Source organism: Anopheles gambiae, chromosome 2 (assembly GCF_943734735.2).
Source record: "Anopheles gambiae chromosome 2, idAnoGambNW_F1_1, whole genome shotgun sequence".
Taxonomy (NCBI): Eukaryota; Metazoa; Arthropoda; class Insecta; order Diptera; family Culicidae; genus Anopheles; species Anopheles gambiae.
Window position 1 is genome coordinate 106,671,294 of NC_064601.1, and position 15,972 is coordinate 106,687,265.

At 50.0% G+C, this 15,972-nt stretch overlaps 2 protein-coding genes across 5 annotated transcripts; one reads left to right on the forward strand and one right to left on the reverse strand.

The window, feature by feature from the left end:
* Window positions 1-30: 30 nt before the first annotated feature.
* LOC1270305 (U1 small nuclear ribonucleoprotein 70 kDa) lies at window positions 31-6,396 on the forward strand. The gene is made up of 6 exons (XM_565448.4): window positions 31-399; window positions 468-650; window positions 732-876; window positions 4,344-4,598; window positions 4,686-5,081; window positions 5,381-6,396. Exons 1-6 carry the CDS (start codon window positions 256-258, stop codon window positions 5,563-5,565), a joined length of 1,308 nt encoding a protein of 435 aa, XP_565448.4. The 5' UTR covers window positions 31-255; the 3' UTR covers window positions 5,566-6,396.
* Window positions 6,397-9,384: 2,988 nt separating this feature from the next.
* Window positions 9,385-15,972, reverse strand: LOC5666866 (uncharacterized). Of its 4 annotated transcripts, none has more exons than XM_061644627.1 (3): window positions 15,818-15,972; window positions 12,535-12,683; window positions 9,385-12,459 (listed from the first exon to the last, which is right to left on the reverse strand). In XM_061644627.1, the coding sequence occupies exons 2-3, from the start codon at window positions 12,681-12,683 to the stop codon at window positions 9,597-9,599; spliced, it is 3,012 nt and encodes a 1,003-aa protein (XP_061500611.1). In that variant the 5' UTR covers window positions 15,818-15,972; the 3' UTR covers window positions 9,385-9,596. The 4 variants fall into 4 exon arrangements, with proteins under 4 accessions (XP_061500611.1, XP_061500612.1, XP_061500610.1 ...); XM_061644628.1 differs by having other exon boundaries at window positions 15,802-15,972; XM_061644626.1 differs by lacking the exon at window positions 15,818-15,972 and adding an exon at window positions 13,237-15,753.

Genomic DNA, 15,972 nt, shown 5'->3' on the forward strand with positions numbered 1-15,972 from the left:
ATTCACAATTGACATTTCCGCTGTCAGTTCAGCAAAGTGATATGCTTCTTCTTCTTCTCGTTCACGCCATTGTACCCGTACGATGCAGTGTGCGTGTGGCTGCTGAAGAGAAAATAAGGCTTTTCCCAGTGCACGGAAAATTGTGTTTCCAATGTTCTAAAACGGTGTTTAGCACGTTTAGCGTACGGCAACAACGAGTTCGAAAGTCTGCCCCATCAATTGGGTGGAAAAGTTGAGTGAAAAAAGCGGTCCACAATGACGCAGTATTTACCCCCGAACTTGCTTGCCCTTTTCGCACCCCGCGACCCCATCCCGTACCTTCCGCCGCCCGACAAGCTGCCCCACGAGAAGAAGTCGCAGGGCTACCTGGGGGTGGGAGCGTTTCTCGACTGTTTTGAGGTAAGTTGCAGGGCGTAGAGGTGGACATCGAATGTCAATGTAAACAAACCTTCCACACACACACACAGGATCCGAAAGATACGCCACCGCCGACGCGCGTCGAAACCCGCGAGGAGCGTGTGGAAAGGCGTCGCAGGGAGCGGGCGGAACAGGTCGCCTACAAGCTCGAGCGGGAGATTGCCACCTGGGATCCGAACCAGCTGCTGGAAGCGACGGAGGATCCCTTCAAAACACTGTTCGTCGCTCGGATTGTAGGTAGAGGCCAAATAGGCCAATTCCGACGGGGCCACAAGGCAGCGTCACGCTCATGCTTTCACTTTACCCCTTTGCAGAACTATGACACCTCGGAATCGAAGCTGCGGAGAGAATTTGAAATTTACGGTAACATTAAGAAGATTATCATGATCAACGACAAGGACACGGGCAAGCCGCGCGGATACGCCTTTATTGAGTATGAACATGAACGAGACATGCATGGTAAGTACCGGGAGCTGAATACTATAGAACCACGGTTGCCCCTCCCCCTGCTCTGGCTGGAAACAGCTGGGTCCAAGGGTGGCGTCGTGATTCCATCCATCCCAAAACGACCTTTTCCTTCCGCGCGATCTAGCATACACGCGATCGGTGTGTAAATAATCACCCTCCCCGTAGGTTAACTGCCATCTGCACGACCTCTATTGTGCGTCCGTTTCCCCCCTCCTCTCTTTTTTATGCGGGAAACCACTATCGATAGTGTGTACCCGTTCTACCGATAACTTGGTGGTCTCTTGTGGTGTGGTATGGGCTGCTAGCCTCAACCACTCTTCTGCGAGGTGATTTAGAGACAGTTTGAATTTAGTTTCCACTACAAAAGGATTGCATGCCCTGCTGTGGTTTGATTTGAAAGGGTGTGCCCAAAAACCCACCGGAATGTCATGGAAGCAAGCAACGTAAGAAAGGTTTGAGTCGAACACAAAATCTAACACGATACTTTTGCTTGAGTTACCATTTTTTCATTGTAGATTTCGCTCTGGCGGAACTCTTACAACTTTGCAAGAAAAGCAAACACGCAAATTATCGGTACTCTGTTTCGAGAGGTAATGCGCCTGGGTGATTGCGGTCGGTAGGTTTGTATGTGTAGTAGGTTCCAAAGCGAGTGTGGTAAGAAATGATATAAAATAGCAAATTCCCAGTCGGTCACTACATAGTTTCTGGTTCCAAAACAAAAAAAAAAACAAGCAAACCTTTTCATCCATACAGCAGCAGAACACGTGAAGCGATGCTTTACTTGCGCGATAGTGTAGCTCTCTTCGGGTCTGTCCGACATAGTGACAGGCAGTGCTGCAAAATGTCATGAGAATCTCGTGATAATCACCACCGAAAACAATGAACATATCCGTGGTAGCTTGATGGTCATTGTTGATACCCGTGCGAGTGCTTGAGTCAAACCAGATTCTCTTACTGACAAGCTGAGCTTAATGCCGGCGCAAGCATAACATGATTTTTTTCGTGGCCGTGAACAGTGCTGCCAAATGCCACTGCTTCAGTCACCAACACTCATGACTGAAACGAAGCTCAAATCAGCTCACGTATACGGCTGAGATGATCAGAGGTGATACTCAAACAGTTGGTGGATCAATCATATACAATTTGTTTAGCACCCAACTCTTGGTCACTCACTTGGTCATGACATTTTCAGTCGGTGATAATCACTGACATTTTTGGAATACATGCACTCCCCGATATACGCTGTTAATGCGAACCGGAGGCAATAGAGTATCTCGAACATTAGCATGAGTCGAATTTCGAGATTTTCAGTGAAATTATAACGCATTTTCGTTGCTTGAAGTCGTAGGCTTTAGCCACTACGTTAGTTGTTTGTTAAAGTAGAGCTCGTGACGCTGACATTATTTTGTTTCAGTAGGAATTTGTCATGAATATGTCAGTGCAGAATTGAATACAGTAAAAAAGTCATGACAAAAAGACTGACCAAGCGTTGGTTGCTAAAATGTCACCAAGCAAGTATTGGTTCCACAAACTGTTTGAGCATCTCCTTTGATTATCACAATTGAGTACGTAACGCTGACATTTATTTTGTTTCAATCAGAATTTTGTATGACATTAACAGCGTCGTTTTGCGGCACTGGTGACTGGTGAAAAGTGCAGCATTTGCAAACGATCTTGTCGATAGTTTTGCTTATTTTGCAAGCAAAATGTGTTGAATAATCGCTGATCTATGTTTGGTTCAGTGGATAGTTTTTGTGCATTTTGCCGGAACGGCAAATGCACTCACTTTGGAGCTCCTTTTGGAGCTTACCGGAATGACGTCAGGCTTTGAGATTGCAATTTTGCACCCACTGTGAATATATAATGATTTGATGCTTCGTATAAATGCATACACTTTCTATCGCAAAACAAACAAAACAAAATCCGCCACCCCGGAACGGAAACGCTTCGTACACGCCACAAAATAAAAAACCGTGTAAGTATTCGCAAACGGTAAGCTGATTGTGATATACTGGTGTTCAAACGATAGTAAGCTCTGGGGACCTATGCTGTATGTTGTAAGTTAGAAGCAAACGAAACGTGTAAGTCCTTTCTTTAAATCTTGCTATTTGCATTCGGGTGTGTTTGTTGGCGATCCGGAAGGCTGTCTGCTGTTTGCTGCTGCTGTTATGGTTAGTGTAAATGATAAAAGAAATAAGTATGGGTTAGTATGTTTGCCGTAAACTGGAGGTGTAAACGATGTATGGTAACAAAAAGTACTTTTAAAAACAAAAAAAAACAAGCTACAATACATTACTAAAATCATCTGGATACAGGAACCAGTTTCAAACACTTTCCGGCAGCATAACCGAAAAGGCAACGGTTATGCTTGCCACAAAAGGGTTCATTATACCATGATACCGCGCAGCCCCGCCGCCCGGTGGTTAGTAGGTACACCACGCGGTCATACCATTTGTTTGTGTGTTTTTTTTTAAAACGTCTGTTAGCGGTGGTACGCCTTCGTCCTTCCCACCCTCTACTCACACGTTCCGACGCCGCTGCGTAAAAAAATGCACACGCGTGGACGGACACATATAAGGAAGGGATAATTTTCGGACCGTTTGTTTTCTGCGCAAATTTTGGCAACCTTTTTTCCCTACTCCCCTTACGTAAGTATGGTGCGCACAATGCAGGTAAATGGTACAGCAAAACTAAACTGACTGATTGAGAAGAGGTGCGATAAAACAAAAAACGAACATTTTGGTAGTTGAGACTTCCCTTTAGTGGCTGTTGCCGTCCCCAAAGTTTATGGTAATCGCTATAAGTTCTTCGCGCGGGTAGGTATCGCCTAAAAGTTGAACCTTGATTGCAAAGATGATTGCGGTGAAAGTGATTCATTGTTTAGTTAGGAGGTTTTCATGAACGCCCAGAACTCTGTAAGAACATTTCCTCTCCTACGATGTATCTGCTTCTGTTAGGAACGCTAGTAAAACTGTGTGTTTACATCGACGAATCTCACACCTGTTGTGTTATATTGTATGAACTTGTCCTTTCGTGAAAATCGCCAGAAAGTGCAGTTGCCATCTCTCGTAACATTGATCCTCCCCGTCCAAACAAAAAAAATCATATACCTTCGCTTCGTGTGTCGTTGTGCGCGGCATGTCGACTGTCGGCAAAAAAAAAAACACACACACAAAACCCGGGAAAGTGTTGTTGGCCCAGGGGCTCCCGCGTGCCGACGTGTGTTCTCGATCTTCGATTTGTACTATTTTCTGTTTTCTTTTGACTCTCTTTTTCCCGCCCTGTCGCCTATTGTCACTGTGTGTCACTGTGTGTCATAACTCCCCCCTCCCTCTGCTCTACGCGCGTTGTACAATCGAATGTGTATGAAAATGTATTGAACGATAAAACACCCCCCCACCCACTTCCTCGGTTCTGCAATGCCATCATCCCGTCACGGGCGTAAAACACACACACAGCGGCCTACAAACATGCGGACGGTAAGAAAATAGACGGTAAGCGCGTACTGGTGGACGTGGAGCGGGCCCGCACAGTGAAGGGATGGCTGCCGAGGCGTTTGGGCGGCGGGCTGGGTGGTACGCGGCGCGGTGGACCGGACGTTAACATCAAGCACTCGGGCCGGGAGGACAATGAGCGCGAGCGGGAGCGGTACAGGCTCGAGCGCGAACGGGAGGATCGCGATCGTCGGGAACGGGATCGACCGGAGAATAATCGTAAGTGACGCAATGGAGCTTTTCCCTTAAGACCTTAATAGACACACTAATCCTTTTGTCTTCTTCTTCCTCCTCCTCGTTCCACAGGGTTCGAGCGCCGAAGATCTCGTTCTCGTGATCGTGATCGGCGCCACCGCAGCCGGTCGAAGGATCGCAGCAGGCGAAGGCGTAGCCGCGAGCGCGAAGTGGACGATCGTGGCGATCGGTGGGAGAAGGAGCGGGACCGGGAGCGTGATCGCAGCCGGGACCGGGACAAGGATCGCAAGCGCAAGCGTAGCCGTTCGCGGGATCGCGATCGGGCGGAGAAAAGCCGCCACAACAAGCGGGGCGACCGTGATCGGGGCGATCGCGATCGTGGTGAACGCGGTGGTGGTGGTGGTGGTGGTGGTGGCGGCGCATCCGGCAACGGTGGAGCGGAGCGTAAGGAGCGCAAACCGGAGTTCCGGGAAGGGGAGATCAAGATCAAGGAGGAACCGATCGATGGTAAGTGTAGGGGGTTTATGTCCATTGTCCATGCAACACGATCCGTGGCAGTTCCTGTGATGAGCATAAGGGGTGCTGCTGCGTTGATCCCCATGCGGACGTTGCTAGAGTAGTGCTTAGGCACTTAAGCGAATTTTCAGGGCTATCAGTTGTGAAGCGGTTAACTGCTTGGTAGTATCTAATTTTCGTACATTTTTCTCAGCGGGCATGAAAAATGCTTCATTAATGTTAAAAATTGTTCCAACATTGCACAAACACTAATGTTAACTTTTTACTATTCTCTCTCTCTGTCTCACCAGATTATCCCGACTACAGTGCCCAGTACTCACAGTACCAGTTGCAGGTTAAGTATGAGGACGGGGAGGAAGAAAAGTATCGCCCGAACGAACCTCCTCCACATCTGCGAGCGGATAATGGACGCGGCTACGTTACCGGGAATGGTGACGATGACGACGGCGACTATGACGATGGCCAGGGCTACTAGCGGGGCTGTAACAGTGTGTATGGTGAGGACGAACCAGTTCCGGTTTCTCACTGGTGATTGTCCGTCGAGACGCGCCTTTCTGATGCAGCTTCCAGCTTACACACACACACGAAACGGGAAGGGAGGTGACATGCAGAAACGAATTGTGCAGTTTTTTGTAGGTTTAAACGTTCTTAGGTCGTAATCATTTCTTCTCCTGCAAACCGTGGCGGTGTGGAGATATGCTTCGTGCACAATACAAGCAGTGCTACGCGGCGTGTTCTACACTATAATCTTTAAATGTACTTTACACTGGGTTGGCGAAACGGCCTCTGCATGGTCAAAGAATTGCTTAAAAATCGCGGGCGCTCATTATGTCCGGGCCCGAGCTTAGTGCTACCAGGTATTCCAATTTGCGAGGTAAGGTAAGGTCATTTTCTCCGTTCAGGTTGTACGAAAATCGGTATACCAGTTGTTTGCCCACCGTGCGTAAGAGGGTTCTCTCGGTGTAAGTTGAAATTGTTTTATATGTGTGCATTTAATGTGGTAAGGCGCGGGGTAAATTAAGGAGCATACAATGTGCACCTTCTTGATATGCATCGCGTGTAACACACATTGCTTGAGCGAATTCTAAAACGACTGCCCCCAACCTAACAATATAGCTCCGGCAAATCGTGTCCAAATGCCAAACAGTAAGCGCAATTAATCGCACACTCTACGTCGGCTCTTAAATGCAATAGTTTCCAAACAAACCACGGTTATGGGCGAGACACATCACGTCCGAATTTTCTTGTAGCACTGTGTTTGGATAGGTAAATAAAGCTAGAAGTAAAGAAAAAACAACGAGGTAAACCAAATGTTTCATATTGTATTACAGTTGAACTCTTTTTGAAAGAACTCAAAACATACTTACTGTTCTTTAGTTACTTTATTACCATGCGACAGATCTTGGAGAAGATGACAGAATACAGACATAACAAGTACAGTATCGGACAGAAAGATAGGGCATTGGGTTTTTAACGCACCGTGCACCCGTTGGGCCAAGTTTATGTGTGGTTTGTATGTGTTTGTGTGTGTGTGTGTGTGTGTGTGTGTGTATGTGTGTGTATGTGTGTGTGTGTGTATGTGTGTGTGCATGTGTGTGTGTGTGTGTGGATGTGTGTGTATGTGTGTGTGCATGTGTGTGTGTGTGTGTGTGGATGTATGTTTGAATGTGTATTGATGTGTGTGTTTGTTTCACAAGTAGGTCGTTTCGGATAGATTTGTAAGTAGCTTTTTTGTGTTTTGGGTTAGGTTTTTGGTGTGATAAGCAGGACCACCGCCCTCGCGATCAGTGTGTTTTCGATATATTAACAATGTTACGGTCTTCTTTCGCCGTGGTCTTCTGAGGACATCCGGTTGACTTGCGCGTTTCGGTTGTCCAAGCGCGTTTCAGTTGTCTAAGCACGTTTCGGTTGTCCGAAGCGCGTTTGCCACAAAAGTGCGCGATCGTTCCATTACGAACTCGATCCTTTTGCGCTTAATGCCAGCAGCAGCCATTCGCTTTTACATATGGCGCTGATAATCGGTACAACGTTTACCTCGACCCATTGTTACTAACATTGCTTGCTTGGACCGTCAAGAACGCACTGGTTAAAAACTTGGACACGGCTGATCCCGTGCTCTGCCTGCGTTCTACTTCTATACGCGATGCATTACATCGTTGTCGAGCAGCGAAAACATCGCATGGATAAAAACTATCAACGAGTACGCGAGTAAGCGTCTTCCCTTCAAAATCGAGAACAGAATACTGCCGCGCTCATGAAACAAAACGCCCATTGAAAAGAACAACTGCGCGCCAGCTCAATGCACGCACAAAGTTTACCATTCGCACACAACGTGCAACGCAGAGATGCACGAAGGCCTTTCAATGGCGTGCACTGGAGAAACACCTGTGAGAGAATGCCGAGTTCATTGCTATTGTGCGTGTGTCCATTTCGCACCGGTGTCGCATTCACATTCATGAAACAGCACACCTGCGTTTTCGTCCGAGGAACAAGGGCTGCTGTCGATGCAAACTTTAGTTTTTATCCAAGTGTAAACGCACAATGTTTCACATGATAACACACATAATAAGAATAATTTCAACGCAATATGACATCATGGCAAGCTATGTTTTTTAGACACAAACCCGCGCACTTGCAAATACACATTAAAAAGCACATTCACTTTCTACTACTACACACACACACACACACACACACACACACAAACACACAAACAGACACACACACACACACTCACACACACACATACACACACAAATACACACATACACACACACAAACACGAGTAACGTGGCAAAACAAGTGCACGGTGCATTGAAAAAAAAGGGTCCTATCTTAATGTCCGTTACTGTACCATCTATTAATTGATTCAAAGCCGCATATGATAGCTGCTTAGCCTGGGTAAAGCTGTACGACGCAATGAGCTCATTTGAATTCCTGGCAAAACTTATAAGGCTAGTTAGAATGACTTGTCAGGTGATGGTGGATGGAAAACTCTCAGGGTCTTTTGCTACCACCGAAGGTCTACGCCAGGGAGAACAGGTACGCTTATCTCCTATTCAACTTGGCGCTTGATAGCGTAGAGACTTCGAGAATAAGTCAACCCAGTTTCTGGTATACGCTGATGATATAGACATCATTGGCCTGCGGCTCTCCTATGTAGTAGAAGCCGGTGGCAGAGATCCTCGGATTGCAGATAAACGAGGCAAAGACCAAACTGATGGTGGCAACATCAGCGGCCCTCCCAATAAATAATCTAAACTTACGTAGACGTGACGTACAGATAGGTGAACGCACGTTTGAAGTCGTTCCAGAAATCACCTATCTGGGGTCAAAGGTCAGCAACGACAAAACCATGAAAGCTGAGTTGCGCGAAAGGATGCTGGCTGCCAACCGGTCATTCTACAGCCTGAGAAATCAGTTCTCCTAAAACAACCTCTCGTGACGGACGAAGCTGGGACTATATAGCACCTATACAGTACCGGTACTCACATACATCTCTGAGACATGGACACTGTCCAAGTATGACGAAACCCTCTTGGCCGCGTTCGAAAGCAAGATGCTCAGAAAGAGTTTTGGCCCCGTGTGTGTGGAAGGACACTGGAGAAGCCGTTATAACGAAGAGCTATACGAGATGTACGGCGACCTCACTGTCGCGCAGCGTATCAAGATAGAAGGCGAAAGTCCGTGAGCGGTTTCGGACACTCCTGAGTAAGGCCTAGACCGCAAAGCGGTTGTAGCGCCGAATAAGAGTATAACACTATCAGTACTCACATACACCTTGATGACTGATGCAATACGATGTACGACGATCTTCCCGACGGCGACTTCGGGAATAATCTGCTATAAGTCAACTCAGTTCTTGGCATATGCTTATGATATAGACGTCATTAAACTACGGCTCTCCTATGTAGATGAAGCCAGCCTACCAAGGGATAGAGTAGGCGGCAGAGAACCTCAGATTGCAAATAAACGAGGCAAAGATCAACCGGTCATTCTATAGCCTGATAGACCAGTTCATCTCAAAGGACTACCTGTCGCTGGGACTATATCGTACCTTAACAGTATCATTCCTAGACCAGGACGTAGACCGAAAAGTCCTTTTAGGCGTCAACCAGGACAGAGAGGGAGTGCTAGGCCGTAGTTAAGGTAGCCTGATGGTGTAGATGCGTCCATCATTAAGACCGGGATAACAGATTGGATACTCATCCAGCAGATCTAGACCGCAAAGCGGTTGTAGCACCGTATAAGACGTTTTTCTCAATATCTCCAATTTCACCAATACAAATCGATCTCTATTTTGCAACTTCATTTATTCTATCACTAAAATAAGGCAAGAATAACGTATTATTGAACAGTTTGCAGTGCATCAAGCGTGTAACATTTCACTCCGAGAATGATGCCACAGGCCACTCTCACTCTTGGCTGCGGTGCGGTAACAAATAGTAATACTGACTAATTTCGAACTCGGGTGTTAGACGAGCCAGGCATTTTTTGTTTTTGTTTTCACTCGATCAGTTTTTCCTTCGATAGGAACTTCAGCAGCGTGGAATGTTCACCATGCTCAGCGTCCGTCCTTACGGCTGGTGTCTCCTTCGACGGTACTTCCCGTTTCGTTGCTTCAGCTGCAACCTGTGCCGGCATGCTTTCGGAAACGGTGTCCCGGTGCTGTGTGTTACCTTCGTTCAGCAGCGGATCACTTTCATCGCCCTTCTCAGCTGGCGTGTTTTCCTGTATCTCGTCGCTGCTAGTATGCTGCTGTGTCCGGTTCGAGCGTGTTAGTACTTTCATCAGCAGCGCATCGGAGCTGTTCCGGTGCTCGAGCATCTTCTTCCGCTGCGGATGCTGCGGAACGGGCCGTGCTGGCTCCTGCTGCTGCTGGTCGGATCGTTGCTCGTGCAGCTTCGTGATGTCTTCAAACATTTCGGCGGACAGCGAGTCGGACCGTTCGCGCCCCTTGCCGAACGGATACTGGCGCTGCAGATCGTACCCGAGGAACCCATCCGATCCGCGTCGTAACCGGCGGCTCGGTTCCTCAAACTCTTCCCCAAACGAGGGACGCAGCGCGTTGTGATTGGCGAACCAGCCGCCCACATCGTCGATGCTTTCCCTGCGCCCACTGCCGTTGGGCGCTGGCTTCGGTACGCTTACCTTCGCCTCATCCGCTCCAATCGAGGACAGCATCGTCGTGGAACCGTCCGACTCGCCTCCGAACCAATCGCTCATGTACTCGATGCTATCGCGACGCTTGCCGTGCCTCGTACCGTGCTCTATCTTTGGCAGCTCGCCGACCACTTCCGACTTTTCGATCTTCTCAAACTCCGGATCGAAACAGTCGTCCATTTCCGAGGAGGAGCAGGATGTGCGGCTAGATCCGGCCAGCTTGATGCTTTCGTTTTCCAGCTGGCTATCGCCGTCCGCAGCTTCTTGCGCCTGGGACAGCTTCTCGCGCAGCTTGCGCACGTTCGGGTTGGTCGGGTTGGGCGCGTTCAGCTCGGCCGTCAGTGCCTCCTCCAGGAAGGTTTGAAACTGTTCGAGAATGTTTTCCTTGTTGTCGGTGGCGCTGTACACGCAGTCCAGCACGTTGACCACGTCGTGATGGGGCAACACCCGGCTCGACTCGAGGAACGAACCGAGACAGAACTGGCGCAGGCTGCTGTCCTGCACGTCGTCCACCAGGAAGGAGGCGGCGGACGTTGGGGCGGATTTGGCTGGCGCTGCCGGTTCCGGTTCGGTCCGGGATGCGTCCGAGCGATGGCGGGCCGGTACCTCCGGGGGAGCGGACGTCGTGACCACGGTGGTGCCACCGATCGTGAAGCTGGCACCGGCTGGCCCATCGGTGGCTACCGGTGTCGGCGGTTCGTTCGACTTCCACGAAATCTTGCGCGTCGTTAGCTTCGACTTTGGTTTGACCAGCTCGTCCGCGCCGGCCCGGTGCACGAAATCTTCCGGCGTGAACCGTTCCACGCTGATGCGCGTACGCTGCAGGTCCACGACGGAGAACGAGCCAGAGCTGGAGCTTTTCGTCAGGGTGGGACGTTGCGGCGTGTCCGGACGGGATGGCACCTTGTCCAGATGCTCGGTAGCCGGCATGGAGATGATGCGCTTCAGCATGCGCGGTGTGTGCGCCTTCGGTTCGTCGTCATCTTGCGCCGGTTGTGCCAGCTGTGTCGAGGAGGAGGCGGCGTTGGTAAACTGTGTCTCCGAGTGGCTCTTCTGGAACCGGGGCGGCGCTGGTGGAGGTGGTGTTTGTGGTGGTGCTGCACGAGGGGCACTTTCACGCTGCTTTTGCTTGGTTCGAGCCGGTCGCACCACACTACCCTGCTCGACGTCCGATCCGTCCGAGGAGCCGTGTGGTTCCGCCGCATCGATCGGTTTGTAGCGGGAGAAATCACGGCTCGGTTTGCGCGGAGCCTGCTCGATGGACACTTCCGTCCGCACGACACCGCCGGCCGATGCGTCCCGCTCGTGCGCGTGCAGCTTGTCGTGCATGTGGTCGTGATCGTCGCAGATGTGCTTGCTCTTGCGGCGCTTCGGCACGATCAGCGGCTCCTCGACCGGTTCCATGCCCTCGTACCGCACGCTATCGTTGTAGTCCTCCAGCATGGCCATCAGAAACTCGGCCCGCCGACCGATCTGATTGTCCTTGGCCACCGTACGATCGATGTACTTCATTAGATCTTCCTCACCTTCGGGCTTTTCGGGGGCAGCGGCAGGTTCGTCGCTTGCGGTGGGCTTCTTTTCCGGTTTCTGTTTTACCTCCGCCGAAGTCTCCGTGCTTTCGACAAACTTCTCGATCTTATCTACATCATCCCGCACCAAGCTCGAGGCGGAGGATTTTTCCCTTCTCGGCTGCTTTCGCACTTCCGCGCCTTGCTGACCCTCCTGCTCGAGCGACAGCGAGTCGGCCAGCCGCTCGCCAAAGAACTTGTCCGACTTTCGATTGCCCACGCGCGGTATCTGTGAGGTGGAGGGCGTACGCTCCAGCTCCGCCGTCGTGGGAACCTTGGAAAAGTCACTAAACGCATCGTTGCTGGCGTCGATCTCGAAGCAGGACGTTTGTCGGGCTGGCAGGGCCGCCACATCGTCGGGCCGTGGCGGTGGCACACTGGCCGGCCGCGTCACGGACGAAATGTCGCACGAGTGCCGACGGCTTTCGCGCCCGAAAACGTCCTGAAATCCGTTCTTCACCTTCAGCGCCTCGTCCGATCGGTAGCGTCCGTCCAGCGTGGCGCCACGCTTCTTGCGCGGCGGGGCTACCGGCGGTGTGTCGATTACTTTCGCTGCCTGGCGGCCGGAACCGTCCGGCACGAACAGTCCCACGCTCTGCCAACCGGTGGCGGAGGTCGTTTTCTTTGACGCATCAACACTGGGGAGGAGAAGAATGGACACATTGAAAAAGGAAAACTGGAAGTGGCCCCGAGAGGCGTGGTGAGTTACTTACGCGCTGCGCGTGAAGTACGTTTTGCGCATCGGATGCGTTTTGCCCTTGCCGAGTCCGTTCGGGCAGATTACGCTGCTGAAGTTGCTGAATGCACTGCCCGTGCCGGGGGACGAGCCTGACCGTGGCTCTTTGCACAGTGTGTTGCCCATCTGAAACGGGAACGAGTGATGTGACAAGAAGTAAGTGACGGAAATTGACGAACACGGTCAACTGTTGCTCTTGCTCCAGACAAATTGACCTTTGCTAGGTGACCCCTTGCCCCGCTGCAGATCACAGATTGATGTAATTTAATGACACAATCAACACACGATGCCAATGGGAGACATCAAAACCCGTCAATGGCTCGCTCACTCTCTCTCTCGGAAGCTGCGATGACGCTGCTGCCTGTACCTCGCGTACGGAACACGCCTTTTACGGCAACTTGTTATTAGTCATATTCCCCCACGGAATATAATAGTTCCACGACCTCCTCGCATTTTCGATGACAAGTGGACAGGATAGGACAGGAAACACTCAAGCTCTTGCTCCAAGAAAGGTAAACTACTACTCACTCAACGCCAAATCTTATTTCCAATTGAAAGAAAAACGCCGTTTTTTACTGCAAAACCATTGGAATAGACCCCAATTCCTGAAGAGTTCACCGCATACAAGACAACAGCAGATGATCTCATTCAATGTACCAAAAATACTCCCATTTTTTACCGAATTGTGATGTGATGGAGCACTCTGCTATCCACAAAACCTGTCCCGAGTGATTTCTTATCACCTTATCCACTGCTCGTGCTGCTAATAGTCAACATTTAGAGTTCGCATCGCTCGCCCCATGTTTACATCTCACATTTGCGCCTCCGCCAACGGTTGGGAGCCGAACGCGACTTCTTCCAGCTTCTCGGTTGTGCTAATTGTAGACCCCGGCCCCCGCTACGTACCTCCCCCCCTCACTCGACGGTTGGACGGTTCGAACCAATTAGCTTCCGTTTGAAAATGTGGCCCCCCGAACTTGGGGATTGGCTGTTTTCTTCACTCCTCTGTATGATGCCTAGCACCCAGGGTGCTGCAACAACAACCTTGTCTATGGGTTGTGGGGCGGATGGGGAAAGATCTGGAGGCCCGGCGATTGAAGAAGCCACCGATTGAATGCAATGCACCAAATGTCCAATCTAGCGACACAATTATGATACGAAATTTGCATGCGCCCGATAATTGCGCGTTCAAACTGGGTGTTTGGATAATTGGCAAATGGAATGGGGGACGTTTATTTGGAGAAGGTTCTAAAAGGTCTTGTGATGATGTGCACTGCCTTGAACCTTGGAAGAGGGGTGTGTGTGTGTGTGTGTGTGTTTGTGTAGGTCAATAGAAGGCAAATGGCAACCGTTTGTTGATTGTACTCGTTACACTAGGGAAATCCGTGGAGATCGTTACTGCGTGAAAACGTATCATGTAAGTCAAAGGATCATACCTATTCCTACTAGAGATCAGATGTTCTTAAAGAACACAACTCCACAATACAACTGGGAGTTGGGCAAAGATAACGTGATGTTCTCAACGAACCATCCAGACATTCAACTCGTGATGCAACGAGGAAGTCACCAATGTCCCATCCGCTCCAAACGATGTTACGAGCAACAACAGCAAAAACCTCTGATAAATGACTACAAAACAGCTGTAATAAGCCGCGGACAAGTACCTTTTACCCCACTCTCCTTCCCTCCCTCCCGTGTGTGTCATGTCACGTACGTAACATTACGGTGGCAGTGGTAATGAACACAAAGCGGGAGGGCCGATATCGGTCGGTCAGTAAATTGTACACACGGTTGTACACACCTCGTCAACGGAATCGCTAACAATCACGGCGGGGTGTTTTGTGATACCAGTAAGTGGAGGCTCTATTCCCATGATGTACATCAGCTCGATGATGACACGACGCGAACCTCGTTCTCAACCTTTGATCGGATCCGATTGGAGATATCATTACGATGACAATCAGCAAGTTAGTGATCGGTTCCGGAGGTCTCAAAAATTGTTGTCCAATAAATGATTTTCCAGTTTTTAGAGTGAAAAGCGTAATAGGCTCCAAACTCGCCGGGTCTCACCCTAATATCCCACCCGATTAGTAGGTCCGATCTGCGAGGCGTGAAACGTGATTACGTGATCGTGTCGGTCACATGACACGATCATCTCCCCACGGGCACGGGAGAGTGGGGCATATAGTTTTGCAACTCACACCGGTGTCCGGTGGTTCTAAATGCTTTTCTCTTGCTACAATCATACACAGCTACGTTGATTCGCACGTTTGCACGGATGCCATTTGTTTACATTCCATTCTGAAACACACACACACACACGGCACAGCTCATTCCGCAAGCGATACACGCGTTCGATGACTCTCGCTTGCTCGTGCTCCTCTGAGGCGCCATTTCCAGTGCTACCTGACCGATGACTACCGGGCCACATGGCTGGAGGTCATACGTATAAACACAGCAGGGCACACACAGGGCGGGATGGAGAATTAAAAACACACACACACACACACACACACACACACACACACACACACACACACTCAAAGCCCACACAGTGATGTGCAAACGAACCGGCGCAGTATATTCAAAACCGATGTTAATGATGATGATGTCATCCATCGCGGTACAACTTGCGACTCATCACGACGCGGCGCCCGTCTTGGGTTCGTTTCCTTTTTGCGCTTTGCGTCGGTTAATTGCGCGCAGGGTGACAATCGGTAATGAGTGATCTTAATTGTGACGTTGAGTTGAGTACGACGGCGATTTAAGAGGAACGATTCTTGCTCGCAAAACGTGATCATCGTGATTGTGCTATTTGCAAAAGTTGGGGTGTTTTGGGAGGGTAATTGAATTTCGTACAGACCTACACACACACTCACAAACACTCACAGAATAACAGAAAAGTGGTATCAAAAACTGCCAATCGGTAACCTTCCCGCCACAATGGCGCTCCAAGGCTTTGCTGGATAAAATTCCCCCCACCCCTCGATTTTTGTTTTGGTTACGATAACAGCCACATCAAACGGACGAAAACACTCCCCAACGCCAACCCTAATCGTCGGTATGAACAACAGAGTGTTTCAACGGCTTGCTAATCAAACGTCTTGTCTCCACAGGGGCACACTTCCTTCCCTTTCGCTTCACAACTATTCACGAATCTAAGGCCCCCCCCCCCACTTCACGAACTAGAACGGAACGGGTTTATGGCCGCTCGGCTCACCCCTCTGACCCTTGCCAGTTGCACCTTGGTACCGGCTCACCTTTCCAGGGGGCCCCGTGGCGTGTTGCGGTGTGTGCGCGCTTCGGTTGTGTCTGAACCGTGTTTCTTTTCTGTTTTGCCGAACGGCTCTAAAAACTTGCTCCAACACGGTGCGATCGCGATCGGTACCGGGCGAAGACTAACACACCGCACACG

Coding starts and splice junctions, on each gene's coding strand:
- LOC1270305 (XM_565448.4), top strand. CDS start 256: ATGACGCAGTATTTACCCCCGAACTTGCTTGCCCTTTTCGCACCCCGC. Junction 877..4,343: donor ACATGAACGAGACATGCATG/GTAAGTACCGGG, acceptor ACACACACACAG/CGGCCTACAAACATGCGGAC. Junction 4,599..4,685: donor GGATCGACCGGAGAATAATC/GTAAGTGACGCA, acceptor CTCGTTCCACAG/GGTTCGAGCGCCGAAGATCT.
- LOC5666866 (XM_061644625.1), bottom strand. CDS start 14,439: ATGTACATCATGGGAATAGAGCCTCCACTTACTGGTATCACAAAACAC. Junction 12,684..14,358: donor TTAGCGATTCCGTTGACGAG/GTGTGTACAACC, acceptor TTCCCGTTTCAG/ATGGGCAACACACTGTGCAA. Junction 12,460..12,534: donor ACGTACTTCACGCGCAGCGC/GTAAGTAACTCA, acceptor TCTCCTCCCCAG/TGTTGATGCGTCAAAGAAAA.